The 24,896-nt window shown below is 38.7% G+C and overlaps 1 protein-coding gene across 2 annotated transcripts in view; it reads right to left on the bottom strand.

Moving 5' to 3' along the window:
• Positions 1-1,361: 1,361 nt before the first annotated feature.
• The window catches only part of LOC146002355 (uncharacterized), a 35,426-nt gene continuing 11,891 nt past the window's right edge, over positions 1,362-24,896 (bottom strand). For both annotated transcript variants that reach the window (XM_083140082.1, XM_083140086.1), the window contains exons 4-5: positions 15,497-15,618; positions 1,362-13,878 (exon numbers count right to left, since the gene is read on the bottom strand). In XM_083140082.1, coding sequence (XP_082996208.1) covers positions 13,036-13,878; positions 15,497-15,618 — 965 coding nt within the window. In that variant the 3' untranslated portion in view covers positions 1,362-13,035. The remainder of the gene's footprint in view (positions 13,879-15,496; positions 15,619-24,896) is intronic.

Below are 24,896 nucleotides of genomic sequence, written 5' to 3' on the forward strand. Positions count from 1 at the left end.
GCAGCTATATAGACATCTACAGCGCACTCACTGTACTTCATGAGTCATTCTTGTGGCTCACAACGTGTATTGATGACATATGGGCAATCATCTTTACAGTTCAGGGGGTGTCTGGTCATTATGGGCAATATAGTACACTATGTGGAAGAAAGTCAATGGACACCACATGTCAGCAGATACCATCAGTTTTCTTGCAATCAATAGAAGGTCGGTCTGCCTTTGGCAGCGATAATAGCAGCCACTTGTCGTGGTAAACTGGCCACAAGGTCGTGTAGTACACCAAGTGGGATATTCCGCCATTCCTTCTGCAGTACAGTCACCAACCCTGGAAGTGTAGAAGGGCGAGGCGATCACAACCTCAATCGGCGCTCCAGTTCGTTCCATAGATGTTCGATAGGGTTGAGGTCAGGGTTCTGAGCAGGTCAATCCAGTCGGGTGACATTATTTTCTGCATACCACTCCATGGTAGCCCTGGAAATATGACAAGTCACATTATCCTCCTGGAAGAGACATTCTTCGTTGTCGAGAATATATCTGTAGGATGCAGACGTCATGTGGCCATACACTGGTACCAGTGGACCCACACCATGCCAGCTGAAACAACTCCAGAACACGATGCCGCCAGCACCAAATTTCACTGTGAGCACTACACACTCGAGTAACAGACGTTCTCCAGGTAATCGCCATACCCACACTCTCCCATCTGATCGAAACAGTGTGAAGCGTGATTCATCGCTCCATAGGACCTTCCGCCATTGCTCCACTGTACAGTTTCTCCGCTCTTTACACCAGCATAGTCTTTGCTGTTTATTGTTTTTTGTTATCAGGGGGTTGTGGGCAGCGGCTCGACCATGATAACCAAGCACATGGGCCTCCTTGTGAAGTGCCTTGGTAGAAACAGTCAAATTGGTCGCACTTTGAAACTCTTCTGCAATCGAATGCATCGGACGGGTCCTGTTTTTCCGAATCTCCCTCTTCAGCACTCTCCTGTCCCGGTCATCCAATTTCATGGTACATTGCTGCAGTGTCCCTTTTCCTTCCACTTCTTGATGACAAAGGCTACAGTTGATTTAGGGACTTGTCGGGCATCAGCTATGCTACGTATACTCATGCCTGTCATTTTATCAGTGAATGATCTGAGAAGCCTCCTGCTGCCATATTATATATACCCGTCTGTACTCTTTTCCATAAGGAGTTCCTTTCACAGTTGAAACCAGGGTGTGCAATGACTTTCTTCCACATTGTATATTCAGCATGTATGAAACATTGAAATCTGGTATCGAAAATATCTATGTACTAAGCACACACACACGTGGTTTGCAAATACTGAGGTGAATGACATAGAATTTACAAACAAGATGTAAATTGAAAACAATCCTTTATTAGTATAACAATTTCAGCCACAATATTTTAATCCAGCTGCTGACACAGGAAACATTTTTTTTCTCTCCTTATTTTGGATTTTTGTAACAGCTGAAAACATTCTGCACAAATATGTTAAGACATCTCAACAAAATATTTAACAGAAATATACAAAATACAATTATTTGTTAATATAAGGCACAACGACAGGTAAGCAAGGTTTGACAGACATGAAATTGAAACACTGCCCGTTATAATACGAGGAAGTATCAAGAAGTTTTGGAAAGATTGAAACAATGAACATACATATAGTTTGCCTGCAGTGTCCTCTACTCAGAGTTATCCTTCCACACAGTTGCCATCACGTTCGATGCATTTGGGCCAGTGTTTTATCCAGCCATTGCAACGATCCCGCTAGATCATTACAAAGTTACACATTTGTTCTCTTATTGTTGAATAGCATTGTGTAATCTTATCTGTTTTGTTATCACTTCTGCATAGGATTTCACTGCTATGCTTGGTAGAGAACGAAGTTCTACCATATCTCACTAGGGAGCGTTTTTGTTCTAATAGTTCTTTGTTAACCTGTATAGATGGCACTCAATGTTAAGCAGCGCTCTCGTAGTTCACGAGTATCCACTAGAGGAGCTGGCAATGCACTCAGAATTGTATATAAGCAGCGACGTGGCCCCGGCCAGTGAGTTCTGTGTTGACTCTTCGAAGACTCTTGGTCGAGCTCTGCTCCCGCAAATAGTCCAGCATTGCTAGCACACGTGTGCTTAAGATTACAAGAGGGCTTTTTACATTGTGGCCGTCTCTGGTAGATTATACGAGCGGTAGCAATAATTCTCGGCCTACCAGGTAGAACATACGCATTATTCTAAGCTACAGTTTAGCTTGTGGATATAATTACTGTTGGGAGATGGCCTACTAGCAGATTATACAAAGGTTATCCGTATTCTTTGGTTTACTAGTAGATTATACATTTCACAACAGTCGATTCAGAAATAACTTCATCTTTTGGCCTACTCTGGTAGATTATACGAGCAATAGCAATATTTCTTGGCCTACCACGTAGATTATACAAAGGGTGATGTTCATCGATAGTTCATTTTTCATTAAGGTCTTTAGCTTAGCTTTATTAAAGTAAATAACGTTTAACTAAGCTTTATCCATTATAACCTTATAATAAATATCAGTTAATTGGTAATATTACTCTTTAATAGGAAGGCAGATTTAATTGTTCCTTGAGTCGTTACATTAATGCCCTATTGTCCCCATGTCAACACAGAGGCAACCCAATGTCCTAAAAGAAAAATAAGGTCCTTTATTCCCCACTGGAAAAAAAATTGAATGGTCCCTGTCCTCCCTCTCCAAGATGCTTGCAGAGGAGATTCAAACCTGGAACTTCAGGAGTGTCAAAGTGCAGTGAAATCGTATCAGGAGATATTGTGACTTTGTTTTTGGTGCGGATATCTAATTTCACCCCAGTGTAATAAACTTGTTAAGTTGACGCTAACTTTCATTTTATATATATATATATTCAAATCCTGAGCGTATAAGTACATCATATCTCCGGCTAGAGAAGAGCTAACATCATGGGTAAAACTGAATAATGTTCACAGTCAGAACATTGATCCCGGTATTTTGTAGTCAAGTACGATTCTGAGTTTACTGCAACTGCGTGCCGAGGTCGTGTGTGCAGTATGGGGCATTTCAGTTATTGGAGACCATAATGTGGGGCCCGAGAAGCTTGTTGGAACAGTGTGTATGTGCCCGATGTACACAGAATGGTGAAATTTAGTGTCATTGCTCGAGAAGTTTGTTGGCGCACATTGTGTCCGTTCCCAAAAGACTTAGAATGGTGGAACTTTAGCGTCATGCCTGAAAGACTTAAACTTGACGTGTGAAGTATTCACACGGGTGTAATGAACAGCGAGTTTAATGGCAGAGTTCTGAGGAGTAGATCAAAGAAAATAATGGACTCTCGAAAGAAGTTGCTGTGAGGAAAGGGGTGACGAAAAAGATCATTTCTAGTGTTGCCGATGTTCGTTACACTGTCACTTTACTTGTGATGGATAAGATGTAGCCACGGTGGAAGGTGATGATGTGTTTAAGGCATGCAGGTCTGCATCCAACCCTAAAGCAGTGCCTATTGCTATCAGCATGCCCTCCATCGGTGATGTGGTACAATTGATTCTGTCTCTAAAAGAGGAACGAAAATAAGAGAAAGAAGAAGATAAACGAAAGAAAGAGAAACAAGATGATGAAGATAGATGAGAAAAGGAGAAACAATCTCTGCTTCAGTATCTAGCCGTCCAGTGACTTCCATCATTGTTGAATCATCTCACTCCTCTCCACAGCGACGTAATTTGAATCCAGATGCTCCAGAGTTTGGATCTCCTAATTTATCCAGGGGAGATCCTCATCCAAGGGAGATAGCTTCTGTAGAAAATAGAAAGAGGACACGTGATAGATACAGTTCCAGTGAGTCTCCACCAAGGAGGCGAGCGGGATTTAAGATGCCCAGGATGGCAGACATTGCTCATATCCCTAAGTTCAAAGGGGACATTGAAGCGCAGTCCGCAGAAAAGTACTTGCGAGAACTGAATGTTAGCTTCAAACTAATGCAGGTTCCTGAACATTATCGTCTAGAACTATTACCCCAAGTTTTCTTCGGATTGGCAGAGCATTGGCTGGCGGCTAACATAGATAACTTTCAGAATTACGCAGACTTTTGCAAGAAGTTCCGCAAAGAATTTGCTTCCAGGAAAGCCAAGCAGCAACAACTGGCGGTAGTACGAAGCAGGAGGTACTCTCGGCTGATCCATGAGAATATGGAAAGTTATGCTTGGAATGTATATGCAGCATACCGAAACCTGGCCGATCACTTCAGTGAAGAGGAAGTGATAAACTTAATTGTGGGGCAATTGCCTTATAAGATACGAAACCTTTCTTTTGCTCACGAACCCAAGTCAATAGATGATCTCGCTCACTTCCTCAAGAACTTCGATATTTACGATGATCCTGAAGCGCGGAAGAAATCAAGAACAAAGAAGCAAATGGGCAGAAAAACTTTAAGGTTAGAAATATCCAGAACAGGGAGAGAAGATCTGGTGGGAATTCACCCTGGCCTAGACGAAATAGCGACAGAGAAAATTCCCAGAGAAGAAATTCTTGGAGGCCTAGAATGAATTTTAACAGAAATTCTAATCAAAGTCAGAGAAATATAGATTCGATGGGAGGAAATTCACAGAGGAACAGCCAATCTCCTTCCAGAAGGAACCGATCCAGATCTATGGAACCTTCAGAGGCCAGAAATCGTGAGCTCACGTCTGAACAAGAAGAAGCTGTTGCTGCGGCCCGTGAGTTTCATCAGCAGTCCAGGTCTCCCTCACCGCAAACAAACTAAGACCTTGTCTGGATGTGCCGTTCCCGTTTAGGCAAGGGACACTACAGGAACAAGCTTGCCCGGAAGATATCCACGAGTTACAAGTAAACTTCCACATGACTGAAACAGAAGAAGAGAAGCTGAAAATTGAACTGCAGTCTGCTAGGGAGTCAAGAAGATATAAATCTCCCATAGTTAATGCTAAATTATTAGACATCCCTGTAACTTGTGTGATAGACACTAGAAGTGAGTGTTCGATCTTAAGTCATGCCGTTTGAAAGAAGTTATCCATGAAGCTACCTGGGATGAAGATCCAGAAGGTACCAGAGGTGAGACTTGATGATTTCTCTGGGATTCTTAAGAAGAGAGTTTGTGGGAGCCAACGAGTAGAATTGGAAATTGAAGGAACGCGGTTCAGCACAGAGGTTTTTATTCTGAAAGGTTCGGCACAGACCTTTTACTAGGAATACCTTTCTTGGAGCAGGATGGAGCGGAAATCAGTTTCTGTGAAAACAAAGTAAGTTCGTACTTTGGTAAGTCTCAAGTAAGCGAGAATGGGAGTCCACTTAACATTGAAATTGTAACGTACGTCCAGCGAATTCAGGAAGAAGAAGATGAATGGACTTGTACCTTTGCTGACCTAAAGGATAAGGTCAGTACCATTGAATTGTTGACAGATTCTCAACGCTCGTGGCTATTAGATATGCTAAGTATCATGAAGCCTTTTCAGAAAAGCCAGGAACCATGATTGGCGTAGAATGTGAAATACTGCTAACTAGTGCCGAACCAGTTTACAGAGCGCCGTGTCCAGTACCTCTCTCCAAAAGATGAGCTCCCAAGAAAGAATTAAATCTAAGGAAGGTTTGGAACATCATCCAGCCATCGGTCTCTCCATACCTCAATCCTCTCTTGGTTGTTGGTAAACCAGACGGCAGTGCTAGGCCTTGTTTAGATTTCAGAAAGCAAAATGCAATTATGATAGTGCCTAAGAGTTCAGTACCACCGATCAACGAATCACTTCAGAGGTTCAAAGGATCTAAATTCTTCACCTGTTTGGATCTTGCATCAGGCTACCTACAGATCCCTTTGAAGCCTGATTGTAGAAAATATACAGCTTTCTCGTACAAAGGCAGACAATACGAGTTCCTCCTCAAGATGCCTTACGGCTTGTCCAATGCAGTGTCAACATTTGTTTCAGTGATGCACAAAGTTTTCGGACCAGAAACAGAAGAATATTTGACTGTTTACATTGATGACTTGTTGATTTTTGATTCAGATTTTGAAATTCATCTAAAGCACATTAAAGAAGTCCTGTGGAAGTTAAATGGAGTTGGTCTTAAAGTTAAATTGCGGAAGTGTGATTTCGTGAAAGGAGAATTGATCTATCTAGGACACCTTATATCTGGCGACAAAATAAGAGTGGACCCCAAGAAAAAGGAAACCATACTAAAATACCCTCAACCGAAATGCAAGAAGGATGTGAGGAAGTTTCTAGGACTGGCGAACTGGAGGAGAAAGTTCATCAGAGATTTTACTACCAAAACAGAGGCATTAGTAAGAATGTTAAGCAAATCTGTGAAGTGGAATCAGCAGCCAGCTCCCCCTCCAAGACCAGACAAGTATCCTTTGAGAAGTCCGTCCTGAACCTGGTTGGCATGATGCAAGTGACTCTCCTCGAACTTAAGGAACTTCTGAAGAAGGAAAGAGTGCGGATTCCTCGAAGTTTCCCTTGATATCCAGGTTGAGGAAACTAGAAGTGCTGAAGAGGAAGTGAAAAAGGAAGAGTGAGTGTTTGAAAGGACTGATAAGAAGTATATGAGGACTAGTGCACTCTTATTATTTAGTGGACTGTCAACTCGTATAAGATGTAATATTTAGTGGACTGTCAACTCATATAAGAAGTAATATTTAGTGGACTGTCAACTTGTATAAGATGTAATATTTAGTGCTGTCAACTCGTATAACATGTAATATTTAGTGGACTTTTAATATTTAAAGGACTCTTAAGTGTGTTGACGAACATATAAAAGTCAAGGAAGTGTAATACTTAGTGGACTTCTAATAATTAAAGGACTGTGACTAACATATTAAATTATCTACATAAAGGACTCTTATGTGTAGTGGTGAATATATGAAAGTCAAGTGTAATATTTAGTGGACTATAATGGAACATTGTTTTGAAAAATTTTTCAAAATTCTCACGAAAATTAAAATTTCGTCGAACTTTCAAAATTTTTCCCCAGAAGAGGGAGCAATTGCAACAATCCCGCTAGATCGTTATAAAGTTACACATTTGTTCTCTTATTGTTGAATAGCATTGTGTAATCTTATCTGTTTTGTTATCACTTCTGTATAGGATTTCACTGCTATGCTTGGTAGAGAACGAAGTTCTACCATATGTCACTAGGGAGCATTTTTGTTCTAATAGTTCTTTGTTAACCTGTATAGATAGCACTCAATGTTAAGCAGCACTCTCGTAATTCACGAGTATCCACTAGAGGTGCTGGTGCTGCACTCAGAATTGTATATAAGCAGCGACGCTGCCCTGGCCAGTGAGTTCTGTGTTGACTCTAGTGATGGGTTCAAGATGTTCATTTGTGTGAGTCGACTCATGAGCGCTCGCTCACTGAGAAGAGTCGTTCAAATGAGTCGTCAAGCTTCTTTTTCTCGAAACACATGCCCGAACGGTTGAGGGGGGGGGGAGGAGGTGTTGAAGCAGATGATTGAATTTAAATAAACGAACACAACAGAACGTATCAGCCTGTCCTTGAAGATTAATAAATTGTATTGCATTTCTTGTGTGTGTGTGTGTGTGTGTGTGTAGCGGATTAGATGTGCAAGATTCTGAAATAATCAACATTTGATCTTGCCACCGAAGTTCCTGGGTTCTAGTCCCGGTTTGGGAAAAAATATATTCTTTACAAGTGTCCCTTCATCTATATCATCACACATCCTCCTCATCGTCGTCGCAATTACTTAAAATTTAAAGAAAAGCAGCATAAAATAACAAAAATACAAATATGGGTGTGTGGATATACATATATGTGTAAACAGTAAACACACACGCAAAAAAAATTATTGCACATACTTGTTTTCATTACTCTGTCCCGTGAGTAAGATTTTATATACATGTATGTTGTTTCAGTTTGCATTTCATGCTGCGGATAATACAAATTATGAAGTACGATAGCATGCACAGAAGACTATATATTTATGTCAACCTTTAGTTAGTAACAATGTGCATCTACATATTCTTCTTTTTTTTTACATTTGATCACTGGTTTAATATCGCAACAAAGTGAGAATGCAAATCAACAAAATACACTCTAGATCTGCGCTGCGGCACATGCTTGCATTTCCACGAGCATCGCATGTTCACGACTCATTTAACAGCACGAAGAGTCATGAAGCACCTTAACAACTTGCTCGCCTTAGCGACTCTTCTCCTCCCTCATCGTTCGTTCACGAGTCACGAGCTCTCTTGCACAAGGCGAGGCGGCGGCAGTCTTTCCAGCAGCCAGCACTCCTCCCTCTCCGCAGATGGTTAACAGCTGTGTTGAACAAATTTATATGGCTCGCGAACATTGTCCATGTCCATCTCACGTAGCTGTTTGTAATTTTATTACAGTCATTCAATATGTGTTTCTGTCAATATCAAAGTGTATATGTATGATCGAATTTCTATAAAGCGTCGCGCTGCGACGCCAAGGGTCCCGGGTTCAAATCCCACTCGGGCTTCGTTGTTTGTGAATGTCCTTTCATCAATTTCATCATTTTATCACTCATCCCATGTTTGCAAATTAGCCAAGAGGCACAAAACGCGAAGTAAAATAAACTAAATCAATCAATCAATTTATAAAGCGGGTCATGTTATAGGTATGTATTTTTTTTTAATGTTGCTTTCGTTAGTAAAGCACGTTAACACGTAGAGTCACAGACAGTTCTGGCTTGTAACAACGTCATTAACATTTAATGTTATCATTACATCCCAGACGTATTCGTGACTGTACCATGAAAGCTCTTTTGTCAGTCAAAATTTGTTGTTGGGAGATGGCCTACTAGTAGATTATACAAAGGTTATCTGTATTCTTTGGCTTACTAGTAGATTATACATTTCACAACAGTCGATTCAGAAATAACTTCATCTTTTGGCCTACTCTGGTAGATTATACGAGCAATAGCAATATTTCTTGACCTACCACGTAGATTATACGAAGGGTGATGTTCATCGATAGTTAATTTTTCATTAAGGGAAAAATAAGCAGTGTTTTATTACTGTCTTTAGCTTAGCTTTATTAAAGTAATTAATTAAAGTAAATAACGTTTAACTAAGCTTTATCCATTATAACCTTATAATAAATATCAGTTAATTGGTAATATTACTCTTTAATAGGAAGGCAGATTTAATTGTTCCTTGAGTCGTTACATTAATGCCCTATTGTCCCCATGTCAACACAGAGGCGACCCAATGTCCTAAAAGAAAAATAAGGTCCTTTATTCCCCACTGGAAAAAAAATTGAATGGTCCCTGTCCTCCCTCTCCAAGATGCTTGCAGAGGAGATTCGAACCTGGAACTTCAGGAGCGTCGAAGTGCAGTGAAATCGTATCAGGAGATATTGTGACTGTTTTTGGTGTGGATATCTAATTTCACCCCAGTGTAATAAACTTGTTAAGTCGACGCTAACTTTCATTATATACATATATACCCGAACCCGAGTGTATAAGTCAAAGTCACAACATCGAACCCGGTGTTTTGTAGTCAAGTATGATTCTGAGTTAACTGCAACGTCGTGCCGAGTGTGTGTGTGCAGTATGAGGTGTTTCACCCTCAAAACCAGTTTGGAAAAATTCCACAGAACACTCCCTGCCCCACTGTTCAGAGCTGTTTTAACCTTCTGTAGGTCATTGAATCTCATGCCATGAAGCACATACTTAGCTCAGACTTTATGGTATCCCAAACTCTCAATAATTGCATGTGCTGACCCATAGGGCATGTGCACTGCATCAGAAATTTCCTGGATGGTGATGCGTCTATCCTCTCGAATGAGCTCATCATCCCTGAGGCTGTCGTCGTTGGTCAACGACTTTGATGTCCTGCCACTCCTTGTCATGTCCACATTTTCAGTTTCTCCCACTTTGAACTTAATTACTTAAGTCTGAGCTAAATCTATGCTTCGTAGCATGAGATTTGATGACCTACAGGAGGTTAAACCAGCTCTGAACATTGGGGCAGGGTGTGTTCTGTGGAATTTTTCCAAACTGGTTTTGAGGGCTGGATAAAATGCTGGCACAAATGCATCAAGCATGACGGCAAATGTGTGGAAGGGTAACTCTGAGTAGAGGACACTACAGGTAAACTATATGTATGTTCATTGTTTCAATCTTTTCATTATTAAACAAATTATACCTTAACAGGCAAAACTTTTTGATACCCCCTCATATTGTTTTTTTATAAAATTTTATATGATATGTTTGAATGACTAAAAGCTCATATGCCATGAAGTTTTCTTGGGTAAGAATGAAGGCCAATCTCAAAATATGCTCCAGGTTTCTTGCAGAATGAAGAAATATTTATGCCATTATAACTTTTAACTAAATGTTGCACAGCATATCTATTTTAGGGTTCAGATAGTATGAACTGGGGATTGATGAAAATAAACTATTTTTGATGTCAATCAAAGCCTGTTGTAAAAAGACCCCAGTTTTTGAATAGCATGCCAACCTCTAACGGGGAAATTCCACAAGAATTTCACTAAGGAGAAATCCGAGAAAAGGAAATTACTTCAAACTTAGAAAAGTTATACAATAGTAGGCCTTGCAAGGGGTAGAGGCAACAGATTCTCTATCTTGGCCACGGTGGAAGCAGCTTGCTTGCTTGCTTTTAACCCTTCATGATTGTCCCCATGTTCCTCTTGATTAGAGCCCCAGAGATGCTTTATGCAGGCATTGTTAAATTATCTCCAACCAGAGATAACCAACCATCTGTACTGGTCCTTATAAAAATAGGTTAGATTAATTACTTATAATTACAGGCATTCTTAACCATACACTGATTTGACAGTATTGACCCTATTATGAGAACGTATCATATTATTGGTGTATCTGATACAAAAAAAAAAAAATTCTGTTAAACACAATGCCATTTACCTATTTGCTTAGATCTTTAATAGTGTCATGACTTCATAGAAGCCTTTTTTTAAGCCAATGATCTCACAGAACAAAACAATTATGACAAACACATCTCACATTTGTACGTGGGTATTTACGTTTTGCTGTTCTGAATGCTATGTTTCTCACAATGCAAGAAATTCACAATGATATGCAATTAATTACGATGGATAAATGAAAATTAATGTACCCGACTTTGTAACTCATAATAGATGGCAGCACTAACATATTACAAGCATTCACTTATTCCCTGACATTTCTACCATCATTTCAGTGTGCAAGTAGTAGTTGTGTGTAGCTCTTGAAATGGGAGGTATGCACTGAATATTCATCATTGCACTTTACACACTATCATCTTCATTTCTCATCCCACAAATTTGCCGTTACTGTCTCTCACACTGAATTTTTTTGGCTGCTCAATGTCTTTCTAAATCTCAATGAGAGATTTAATTACAACATGTCCAGATTAGTGGGACATGATAACAAGCGACTAATAATCCCATCATTTCTCCTAAACTACTGCTAATATTTCATTTTGTGTTCACACACACACATCTAATGAAGATAAAGGTATGACATAATTGTGTGTGCACGATTACAATACATTATGATTTGTAAAAAAATAAATAAAACAGATTTGAATTTTGAAGCCAGGGTTTTGAAAATGTGAGAACATGTAAAATAAAAAAATAATATATGATGGAAAGTATGAGACGACAAGACTTCAACAGAAAATAAAATTACGACATCACAGCATCCACCAAATGCACATAGAACTGTTTTCTTCTAATTGCACTTGATAGAAATGAAATACCAAAATTTCACTTCGCACAAATGTCCAATTTTCTCTCTCTCTCTCTCTCTCTCTCTCAACACATACACGTGCATAAGTTTGTTTTTAAGTGCAATTTATGCACAGATAGACTATGTGGGACTAGATCAAAGTTTAAAGTAAGATTCGAACCACTGTTCAACGTGCCTCTACCAGGTATTGAACCCAGGACACCTTGATTCAAAGTGCTTGCAGCATGCTAGTGCTGCCATCTACTGATCAGATATAAAGTTGCGGAGACTTCTTTCATACATCCCTTGTACTAGACAATTTTCAGAATTCCCAGTGACAAATACCCTGTTACAAACCATTACTAGCACATCAAGCATCAACTGTTCCTTAAAAGCATATATATTTTAACCATGACGTAACAGTGAGAACTGATGATGAATATGGATTCTAAATATATAACAGAATCAAACAAGTAAAGACTGAATCACACGGAAGTAGTTTTCCAGTAGGAATGCCCTAGCTGGCGCTGTACTGGTTGCCTACCTGCAAATTATGGCTGATTAACTGTTTTGGTGACTAGACCTTGTTATAATTGCAACTGGCTTTCTCTCATAGATGCTGTGATAACAACCAATCAGAGTGGAAGTTGAAGATAATCTGAGAGTTTGGAAGGGAAAATACTTTTGTTTATTAATTCCTAGTTAGTGTTGTATGTTGTTCGATGAAAAAAGTAACAGAAATGAGGTGCAATCGTGTTCATTAATATTTAGAAACTTATCCATAGCAATGAGATTTGTACACGACAGACGTATTTAACAGTCAATGAAAATCTTTATTATTACCAGTGTATTAAATGTTTGTCATCATTAATTGAACTTTTTTTAATGAATGAATAAATCCTGCGAATCTTATGTATGAATCCTTGATTTAATTTAAAAGCATGTTAAGTACACCTTGATTAACATATTTTCTTTCGAACCAATTTCTAGCCATGCTTTTCTTTTTCTTCTTAAACCTTTCATTTTGGCAATTGTAAGGAAAAGAGCAGCAGTAGCTAGTTTTCTACAACATTCTTCTTCAAGTTGCCCGCCGATCTTTTTAACCGGTCTGCTCTGAAGAATGCCCTGTGGTAACAAAAGACTACTAACAAGTACAGTAACTAGTATCATGCGAGGCAAAAACTAGGAGGCGAGAAAGTAAAACACCTCTAGTCCAAGTTCAACTGGCAAACCAAACAGGAAATTAGCCTCATGTGATTCAGCCTTAAGATTAACAATCCACGTAGAAAATTTGCTTAGAAACCTATACAATGAATTATACGTATCTGTGGTCAGCCGAGTTCAGAGTCTGAAACATTTTCATCCTTGTCATCGCACAAGTCGATGACAGATTCATTCTCTTCCTTTTCATGCTCTCCACCATACTGCGACAAGTAGGCTTGAATTACTTTGCACTTGGTCATTTGACAATTGCAAGGCACTGGATGACGCTCGGTCATTGGGTCTAACATCGTGAATTCAATGTTGTAATGTCTTGAATTTTCTTGGGATTTCGCAAAAGATAACTCCCAACCAATGACATCATCAGTCTCCACATTCATGGATTTAGGTAAAATAACAACGGTTTGCTTCCAATGTGTCGGATTTGTTTTAGGAGATGACGATAACATCACAGGCTGTTTTGATTCGCCCACAGGGAATTTGCATACGAACCACAAACATACACCTTCGTACAATCCCATTTTGTTAACCGATGTAAAGTTCCTGGACTTGAAGCTCTCAATGTCCTTAGCCTTTGCTGTTCTTAAATCAATGGAGTACACTAATGATTCCTCGCTTAATAGTTCTCCATCCCGAACAACCGTAACCTCAGGCTTGAGCATTTTTAGCTGTGACACATGTTTCTTCACACATTGCATAGTAAACCCATAGACATTATCCCAAAAGTTACATTCCTCTTTCCGTAAGGCTTCCAGTGTGCAGGGAGCAGCATATATTTCTGCATATTCTGGAAATATCTTTCCTCCAGATTTCTTCAAGAACTTGTCACGGGCAAATAAGACTGAATCGAGCATGGACTCGTGCAAGAGATAGAATCCCATCCACTCTGAAACGATGACATCAACTCGCCTATCCTCAGGCAGGGTTACATCCTCAACTCTACTGTGAATTACCTAGCAGAGACAGAAAGAAAAATAATCATATGTTAATGCATGAATAGGTCACTTTCCACAATTTACCATTGTGCACCTAAGCTTGCACTACATAAAACCAACCTGCAGAGCTGGTACATCTGAATAGCACTGTCTGCTTTGAAACTAATGGTTCCCAATATCCATTTTGTAGGCTAGTACCTTCGTCAATGGAGGAGTAGCAGTGCAACACATTATGAGGCCAGAGGTCCCAGGTTCCAAAATTGGTTAAGGCATAGACATATGTGTCATTGTTTGTTCCATCACCAATCTCATCAGTTTATCATTTATCCTCATTGTATTGATTAACCCAAGACGTAGAAAAGAGAAAAGCTTGAAATGCTCCAAACACTCAGGCATAGCCATCCACACATTTCTAGTTTAACATGTGTAAATATTGCACCCATCGAACACAAATGGCAAGATGCAAGCTCATTTAGTCAAGATTACCACAATATCTGCTATTTCTCTAATTTTACAATCTATAATTTTGTGGATCTTTTCTATCATGTCTGAACTTGGCACCTCATTTGGGCACCTACTGCAATGTTCACCTTCATTTTTTGTGTGACCACTTTTAAATTCAGCAACCCATAAGTAAACGGTGAACAGAAAGGCTATTAGAGACTGGACCTACAGCAGTGATTCTCAAAGTGTGATCTATGATGCTTTCCATGAAAAATAGCACGTCCCTATAAATTTGACCCAGTGACTAGTATTGAGCATTTTTTTTTTTACTGGATGCTTAAAACATAAGAAATACTATAAGTGTACATATATTGTTAGCTAGAACCAATTCTTCTCAGAAATGTAATTCCCGAGAAAAAATGTTGGGGTTCTGGAGCCTCCTCTTTGGGTGAAAAGGGTTCTGCAGTTTGAAAAGTTTGAGAACCGCTGACCTACAGTTTAAAATGGGATCTGAAGCACTATGTCATCACCTGGTATATTGAAGCTGGGACCCCTTGATTACAAGGTGACAATGTTCCCACTATACCATCAGGGAAGTCCCCTGGTTTTAAATAAAGAAGATTTCTCAACAACAGAATCTAGCTTAGCTCTGATCTGGGCAGCCGTTTATCCCTTTAAAAAAATACAATTTTAGGCAGTGTCTCCTATTTTGAAAAGGCAAAGCAAAAACTAGGCAACATGCAGAACCGTTTCTCAGCACAAGTTCATCTGAAGGATGGAACAAAGAGGTATTTTGTTTGTTCCTGGGCAATGCAGTGTCATCTCTGCCTCAGATGCTGTAACCTCTGTTAATGACGGCAGTGGCCTTTTGAAATTAATTGGAAAAACAATTCTATATGCAACATGCAAACATAAAAAACACAATTTCTGCAGTATTTAAACCAGCTTTACCTCACCCACCGTGAAGAAGAGTCTTGTTGAAGCCATTCAAGACAACTTTACAGGCTATACTGATTAACTCTATATAAATACTGCATTAATCTTTTTAAAAATATGAGTTATACATGTGGCAAATGGTATAATATTTAGTGGCACCAGCCTGTGTGGAAGAAAATGGGAAAAAATAGGTAATTAAAAAAAAAAAGTTGCCAACATGTTGTACAGAATATCATGTCATGAATCATGCACTCACCTCTATCACATCAGATAGATTATTTTCTTCAACAATTTCCCTTGTCACAGTTGCAATGTTACTAGCTTCAACTGCATATACTTTCTTTGCTCCTACTTTAGCACAGAAGAGAGATAAAATGCCTGCAATATATACAAACACTCAAATTGATTTCATGCATAATGTCATCCACAAATAAAGAATATGAATATATCAGAGAAAGTCCTTAAAGAACAGGAATTTTGTTAGTTTTTTTTTTACAAGAGTACTACTTGAGTACAAGAGAAATGGTTTCTGTCTTATATTTTGACAATCATTCTGCTTTCCAACACACTTGATCTACCTGTCCACAAGGTTACGTAGACAAAAGCTTCTTGGTCGGGCCTTTAACCAATTTTGCATCACTTCTATTACCTTTAGCCATCCTCTGGCACCACAAATGTTCTGTTGAAGGACCAAACAAGTGAAGTCTGATGGTGTCAAGACTGGATTTCAGTCAAATTTCAGAACATGTAGTGTATCCACTGTATGCACAGCTGTATATACAGTATGTAACATTGTTATTCATACACATAGAATTTCCAAGGAAAAAATGTCATATCTACTAGTAAATATAATCATTTTCATACGTACCTGGAAATTAATGTTCATGAAGGTTTCACCAACAAATGTCAATAAAAATTTATGTTCAAAGTGTATAAACAGAGCATATAATTTGTGTGAAAAGAGAAAAACACGCTGTTTCATGCAACATTGTTATTCGTACAGGCAAGAGTTTCAATCTTCCTCGCATACAGCGCAACCACTATTTGGGTGATTTCGTGCAGTTTGCAACTTCGTAACAAGTTTGAACATGCAGGCACGCTCCCCGTCAAGCAGAATACTGGCGTAGGTATTGTTGTAGGCCTATTGTCTATCTATCAGCGTGTTCGAAATGGGCAAGGTGAAGGAACTTCGTTCCGATCTGAAGGATGTTATTATAAATTTGGCCCTTAGAGGCTATTCGTTAAGAAAAATTGGACAAACAATCAATAAATCACACTCCACAGTTCAATACCAGGGTAGCTACGAATTTTTGATTATGAAATTCCCTGACTTTTCCAGGTTTTCCAGACCAGAAATTAAATTTTTCCAGACATGTTTGTCGTCATGACTTTTGCTTTTGAACCTCATGTTTTTCAATTAAATATGCAGGCACGTTATTTATTATGAATATGAATATACACAGTTATTAGCTGAAAATTTACTAAGTGATTAATACAATGCTATTCAATGAAAAAATAAATAACTATTTTACTTCCCCACTTTCACTAAGTCATTACAATTAAGGTGGTGTAAACAAAATCAACAAAAAATGTGGCATATATCAAAGCTTTACAATATAACCTGTATACAACCTCAATTATATCAATACAAATGAGAAACAACATAAAATTAGGTCATGAACCTTTAGAAAATATGCAATAAGTTTAATGATTATATTTTTAATTTATTGAAAATAGTACATATTTCGGAAATTCAGAAAGTGAATGGGGCCGGTGACCAACCATACACCTAAAAAAATATATACGCTACGCAGACCATACTTTGGAATCAAATATCTCCATTATTTGAGTTTTCCACGTGCTGGAACCAATTTTATATTATGGAAAACATCGAAATCTGTCTATTACAACCTTTGTCAGAGAAGTTCCAGGACTGAGCTCGTAAAAAATAATTTATTCAACTTAGGAACTAATGGTTCTAGGTTTTGTCAAAATAGTCCCCTTGGCTATCTATACACAGATGCCACCGTTTCTGGAGGTCATGGAAGCAAGCAGGGAAAGCTTGATCTAGGATACTTCTCAGCACATCTGTCACAAAACCATTTGGATTGCTACCAATATCTTAATGACGTTTCCCTTTCAGCGGTGTTTGCACATTGGGAGACAACAAACAATCAAACGGTAACTGGTCGGGTAAATATGGGGGATGTGGTAGAGCAGAGATACGATGCTTGGCCAGATATTTCTCCTCTGATAAAGCAGTATGTGGCCTTGCATTGTCGTGCAATAAGAACCACTGCCCAGATGCCCACAAATCTGGACGGCGCCGCAGAATTGCTTGACGCAAATGTTTCAGGACGTCAATATAAAGGTTTTTGTTTATCGTTTATCCTTCAGGCAGATATTAATGGTGCACCAAACCTTTAGCACGAAAAAATGGGATTAACATTGTCTTTGAATCATCTTGCACTGAATCTCTGCCCTTCCGAAACCTTTTGTGACATTCAAAGATACGGCTTTTCGATCATGCCTTGTCACCAAATGCTGTATCATATTCCATGTTTCACTAGGGGTTTCCAAGCTTATCAAAAACTTAATGTTAACTCTCTGCTCGGAATGCACGTCCATCACGACACTTGTGTAACTTCCAATTAAATGCGCCAACAAGGCAAACAGTGGACTACTAAGCACAGCCCTGCCACCTAGTGTGTTTACATGGAAACACTTTTAAGGCCATTTCTATTCAGAACACATATCAGGTGCATTTCTTGTGTTTGAATATTACAGGCAAAGAATAAAAAAATCAGTCCTGGAACTTTTCTGACAAAGGATGTAAAAAGGTAATAGTTCCAAATGTTTTATGATTTTTTTCAAATTTTCCTAGCAGGAAGACTATCATAGAATTTTGGCAATCATTGTGACACGAAATTTGAACCTTCCTTAAAATAATGGGCACTGTTTGGATTTGAAAAAAGTTATGTTGAAAAAAAAAACCTTCAAAATGACCTTACGCAAGCATACACGCTTCCCACGGACAAGGTATTCTCCGGTTGACAAGCTACAGTCGACAGTAAGTATCGTAAACTAGTGGGAATGAATGTAGAAATAAATCGGAACCTTAGTAGAGTGATTATTTTCTTGTAGTTTACGGTTATTGCAAGCATAAGAGAGTGCATTCAGGGTCTTTATTTTAATTCTTAGACAACCAAACCTGACCTTCCTAACCTAACCACAAAAGCATATATTGACAAAATCTTAATTAATGGCTAAAAATCTGCAGTATGTGTTAAAAGACATAAATCAAAATCGAACCATGTAAAATTTGCATTTGTAGCATGATGAAATCGTAATAAAACAAACGGAACTTGGCCCATTATCACCACTTTTCAGCATAATTTCATTATACATGCAAAAAATACGTAATATTAGTTTCAGCATCGAACCAACATTCCTAACCTAACAACAATGTGTGACCAGTGTACATTTAATTCCTCTATTTCGCAACAGTTTTTAAAAAATAAATTCGTTCTACATGCACAAAACACGTGCATATTCGAATAATGACATCACAGATATTGCATAAAATCACTAATTTCTCGGGTGTAACACATCTCTGCAATGTAAAAACTACGACAACAAGCAAATGAACTATACCCCGCGACAGGTTAAGTTTGCAGCAACTTTTCGCATATATGGACCAAAACGTGCGCGCAGAATATAGTTCCGCTGCAATACTGCTGATTTTCTCACTGTATGAGATATGAACAGCTCGACGGTTGAGGCAAGACTGGCACGGAAGATTCTCAGCGCCGTTCTCGCGCGGATTAATACATAAAACCTGCTGTAAACTTAACCTGTCGTGGAGCTTAGTTGATCAGGTTGCTTCTGAACGGGTCGCAAACGAAGGACTCAAATTCAAAGAACGGGTTCACGGGGGGAACGAAGTAGTTAGTCCCTTTGTGTTTACTCCGCATCCGCACCCGTCCAGTGTGTCGTCAACCACAGCCAGTTACGTGAAATTCGGCTCTTCAAGGCAGAAAGTATTACATTGTCTTTGGTTCAAGGAGTATACAGTTATTGCAGATCCAAAACTTATGAACTGTTCGAAAACCAACTTACTCCGCTTCACGTATCAAAAGAGAACGAGTTCCGAACGGGTGTGTTCTTGAAGAAAGGAAATTTCCTCACCTCACACAAAGCTAAAGCAACATTTTTTTTCAGCAAGAAATTGTGAGGATGGCTGGTGCGCAGGTTTCGTCTTGAGTCGCTGGTTTTCTAAGGAAAAAATCTTACTCCTCTCCAAATTCCGGTCTTGAACAGGTTCACAAGAACAAGTCGCAAAATGAACGGACGGTCGTAACGAATCCAAGAACCTAGATCCGAGAATGAATAAACATAGAATCGAAATGCAAAGGAACCATAATTTTGTACATAACAGACTAGAAGTCATAATGACAAGAAGAGCAAGTTTCTGAACTGAATCTGACTGGAATCACAAGAACCGTATTCGAAAGTGGAAATGAACCGTTCGTTCATTTTGTAACTGGTTCTCCTGCAACTCCAAAATGTGCGTAAATTCCAGAAAATATGCAAATTTCCCTGACTATTCCCTGACTTTTCCCTGACCAACCAAATTCCCTGACTTTTCCCTGTTTTCCAGGTTTTCCAGTCGCGTAGCAACCCTGAATACATAGTAAAGAAATTTAGAGAGGAAGGTTCAACACAGAATGTGCAGAGAAAACCAAAAGAGACGGTGACGATCGCTTTATTTATAAAAAGAGTGTGAGAAAACCCCCAACTAAGTGTTCCTCAGTTACGATCGTTAGTAGAAAATGTTGCTGGCAAGATGATGTCCGATCAAACTGTCCGACGTGCCTTGTGGAAGCATGGATATCATGGCAGAATACCACGAAAGAGGCCGTATGTAAATAAGGTGAATCGCAGAAATAGACTTTCATTCGCGAGAGAGCACATCCACAAGGACCAGACGAGTCCAACATTAATATATACAGGTCAGATGGGATAAATAGGGTCTGGAGAAAATCAAATAAAGACAATGATCACATTAACACAGTTCCAACTGTTAAACACGGTGGTGGGTCATTAATGATTTGGGGCTGTATGTCGTCCAAAGGTGTTGGTACCATCCAGTTTATTGATGGTATCATGGATGCATATGTCCATTTGGACATATTAAAGAACAATGTCAAGCAGAGTGGCCAAAAAATGGACATGTCGCCTACCTACAGATTCCAACAAGACAATGACAGTAAGCATAAGGCACGAGTTAACATGAATTGGCTAATATGGAATGTGCCCAAATTACTACAAACACCAGCTCAAAGTCCAGACAGATCCGGGCCTACCCGATGGCACAGTGGTAGACTTCCCGGGTTCGATACCTGGTGGAGGCACATAGTGGTTCAGATCCCACTTTAAACTGTAGGTCCAGTCCCAATTAGCCTTACTGTGCATAAAGTGGACTTAAAACACCAAATCAATCAATCAAAGTTCAGACTTAAATCCCATTGAGCATCTATGGGCAATTTTGAAGAGGCAAGTCCATAAAGCAGGCGTCAAATCCAAACAAGAGTTGAAAACTGTTGTGCAAGCCGAGTGGAATAAAATAAGCTCTGAAACTGGTTAATTCTATGAAGAACAGGTGTCAAGCAGTAATTAAAGCCAAAGGATACGCGAACTGTCAGTCAATTTGCTCTGAATATACTTTTTTCTTTTATATTATTAAGTGTATGAATAGAAAAGTTATACAAAAAATGGCATGTTTCTCTTTCAGTTTCATTTAATTTATTATTGTCATTGGTTATACAGAATTTGGGTAAGATTTTATGTTCCTAATGATATTAGTTATTGCATTGTAAAGAAACAATTTCAAAAGAGTGTATTTCCTTTCAGATATTAGAGCATTTTCTTTGAAAATCCATGTGTACGAATAAGAATGTTACATACTGTACGTATGTCGTGTAGCAACAATACTATTTTTTATAAATGTTCCCAGTATTTTGATCGTGGTTTCAATTTGTTCACTAGCATGCCACTGTATCGAATACAAGTACCAGTTTGACTGTTTTCTTGGAAGTGTACCAATACAGGGTCACTGGCATCCGAACAGATGGTAAGAATGACTTTCCCAGCAGACTTGATTTTTTTGTGTCTGAAAGCAACAGGTGCTTCCACTGTATCAATTGTCTCTTAATCGAGTTTCATACGGAAATTAGGTTTGTCTGTACTTTCAGATCAAACTCCAGCTTTGTTATTTCAAGATTACGAAAGTTTTTTCTCTTCCTCAGTTCCTGATAGAATGTCTTTAAGCCCAATCAACTACCAATGAGAATCGAGGCTCACTGGCCAACCGAAGTAGGAAAATAAAGAAGAGCAATAGATGCTTGACTGTTTATTTCAAGGCAGCTATATAAATGACTTAGGAAAGCATTTCATTTATTGAATTAACAGTCTGCTAATTCTTATTGCAAATAGTCCCCTTGTCTAAATTTCCTACTGTGATATTGGTATTATACTTTCACAGTGGCACATGAATATTTTGAACTGAACAATCACATATGTTTGCTTTAATATACGTATAAACTGTGCTCTGTATAGCATGGTAGGAAATGCTGTAGGGCTTTAATGATATGTGGTGATTGTTTTTAAATTATGAACTGTAAATGTTGCTTATAGCATTTGAAGTACATCTACAATAAGTATTTTATGAACAAAGAGATGTCCATGTAATGTGAATATGATAAGCTTAATGTAAACCTGCAGTTTCCGTATTTTGAATATTTTTGTGAAGTTTATGCACCATAGTTTATTTGAGTTGTTTGTATTGCGAAAAAAGTTTCAAAACTGTATGAAGAAGGGATTCACTATAAGATGCAACCGCTATCATAATACACAGGTAATGCAACTTGTCACGTACGAGTGTCCGGCTCCTTTGGACATCACAGGTATCGTTACCTTTCTTTATCGGACTAATTTTATAAGGCAGAAGGTAACACCTACTCCATCGCCAGAAGTTACAGGTTGGAATCTATCTGTTCTCTTCTCGAACAGATTTATCTCTAATTGTCAGATTATTATCCACAATAATTTTGTATTACGTCACTGACTTCGAGATTTATTTGGTCTCTTGATGTTACCAGCTCATGTTGCACTGCTATTCCAGCACCTCCTTAAGGTATAGCTTGATTAACTTATCGATGCTGCTGATTCCTGTGAATAAATCAAATGTCTTGTTAGTGGTGAGAATTAGGTACCCGAGTGAATACCCTGGGTCACCTTAACTGCTGACGATGCTGATGACGACCAAACGAAAGGCCCTGGTTTCGGTTTAGGTAAATACCTCTCCTCCTTCCAAGTTTCCGTAAAGATTCTCAGACAGCGATGTCTTCAACTGAGTAAATACCCAGTTAGCGGGACAGTTGGGGTGAGAGCACATGAGTAAATACCCAACATGTCTCGTTGATTTTGTGAAATTTCACAGCATTTATAGCCGGAGTTTGTTGATTGCGTTGCTATGTAATATTCAACTGTCTGAGTGTTCCTAAGGCAATAATTTAGATATTAGCTCTTCTGGCTTTCCATAATTTATAAGTAATACTTCAAAATTATCTCTTAATTTTTAGAAATCTTCTGAGATTATAATCTTTCTTAATTTCTGCAGCGTTATTTTTAAGTAAAATATAATTAATATTCGCTGTTCTAATTTTGTCCAGAATATCATGTTGTGAAAGTTGCAGTTGTATAGGATCTTCCTGAATATTGAATATGGCGTTCGTATAAGGGTGTCCTAACTTACAGATGATAGGAAAGTGACTTTATACTGTGTGTCTGTAAAATGGTATACGAGTTTGAAATAAAATTTGTTACATACATTCAATGCTACAGGCTGCATATGCTGCATTTTTTCAACAGTTATTACCATCTAAACTTGTGAAGTGATATGTTGTATTTGTGCAGTCACTATTTTCAAGACTGCCTTTTTAAGAACCATGGGAGATCCCTGTTGCTGTCTTCGCAAATTGAGGACATAAATCTCATGGTAATTTAAAGCTGGAGGTTGATCCAGAAGTGAAGACTGACCTAAATACCATGGGAGACTGACTTTACTCTCTCGTTCATAATGGTGCATCTGGAACTTGCCTCCTGTCACGATTCAATCAAAAAAAGCATCTTCTTCACAAGCATAATGGTTTAGTCTAAATGCTCATGATAGCTCATCTCATGTGTACACTTGTGATTACTGGAGAGCTACCTTGGGACCCATCTGCTACACACTTTCCTACACCCCAAGGTCCTCATGGACAATACTATATGCAAAGCCATGACTCATGTTGTAGAGCCACGGTGATCTAGTCGGTAAGGCATCTGACTGCCACGCGAGACCCGGTTTCGATTCTCAGTGTGGGTGGTCTCAAGTCAGAATTTTTCCGACCTTGTCCCTACATAAAGCTGCTCTGGGGTCCACCCAGACTCAAATCAATGGGTACCTGGGTAACCCTGGTGGGTAAAGGTGGCCAGAGTGTGGTGCAGATCACATCACCTCCAAAATGACTGAGATCGATGATGTGTGGAACCCTACCCCGACGTCTCTTAAATGTGCCTTCATGGCACTCATGTTAAATTCTACGACAATTTCATCAATAGCAACTCACATACAGTTATGGAATTCCTGCTCAATCTACTATATCACTGTCTCAGTTGCCACACTAACTGGTCTCCCACTTCGGAGTTGTCCATTGACATTTTGTCTTGTGTTCTTAAATATTTCTACCCACTACCCCCTTACTGAAACAACTGTCTCATACTGAACCATCATTCTTCTGTATATTTCAGAATATTTCACACTCTCTGACAACATCCCCCCCCAAAAAAAAACATATACACACAAAACTTCATTACTCTTTGACAGTGCAAGTCGAAGGTACAGTTTTTGCTAAGGATCCATTTTGTGTCCCAAAATAACATTTTCTGTTGTGCATACTTTTTCATGTACATTTGAATAAAATTCTTATTATTTAATTACTTTCCCTCATATATGAAGGTGGTTGAATAAAGAATATCCCTAATTTAATTGCAGAAGTGCTATCCTGTTGATTTCTGGCACAAATTTTACTCTTTTTCTATGCAGCAGTATGGAGATTTACACATAATTCCTATCGATGGATAATTCTGCTTTTGTAGAAGTTGTGATTTGAAGAAATGATGCGAGAAAAGGAAACCAGAAATCTGATGGTGTAAGATCAGGTATTAGGCTGGATGAGACAATATTTCATAGCCAGAATTGGTCATGTGCATTGCATACACGAATTGAGGCAGTCTTACATCTTTTGTTGGCATGCCACACCTACCATAATTTTGGAAGAATTTTTTCTTCATTATTATTATTATTCCTTCGTGATCCAAAATACTGACAGCAAGTCTTTTACCATGGTCAAAATAATGTATCCAGCTTTTAATATTCTTAAAATATAAGCAAAATGCCGGAAATTCACGCTAAATTACAAGCTATTTAGAGAAATATTTGACCCGTAACATTTTTGGTAATTTTACTGATATGCTTGTATCAGTTTATACCAGCCGAGTATTCAGTATTCTATCCCATCCCTATATACGTCCGTACCAGACAAAATGAAACA

The sequence above is a fragment of the Lepisma saccharinum genome, chromosome 1, assembly GCF_977018435.1.
Source record: "Lepisma saccharinum chromosome 1, izLepSacc3.1, whole genome shotgun sequence".
Lineage (NCBI taxonomy): Eukaryota > Metazoa > Arthropoda > Insecta > Zygentoma > Lepismatidae > Lepisma > Lepisma saccharinum.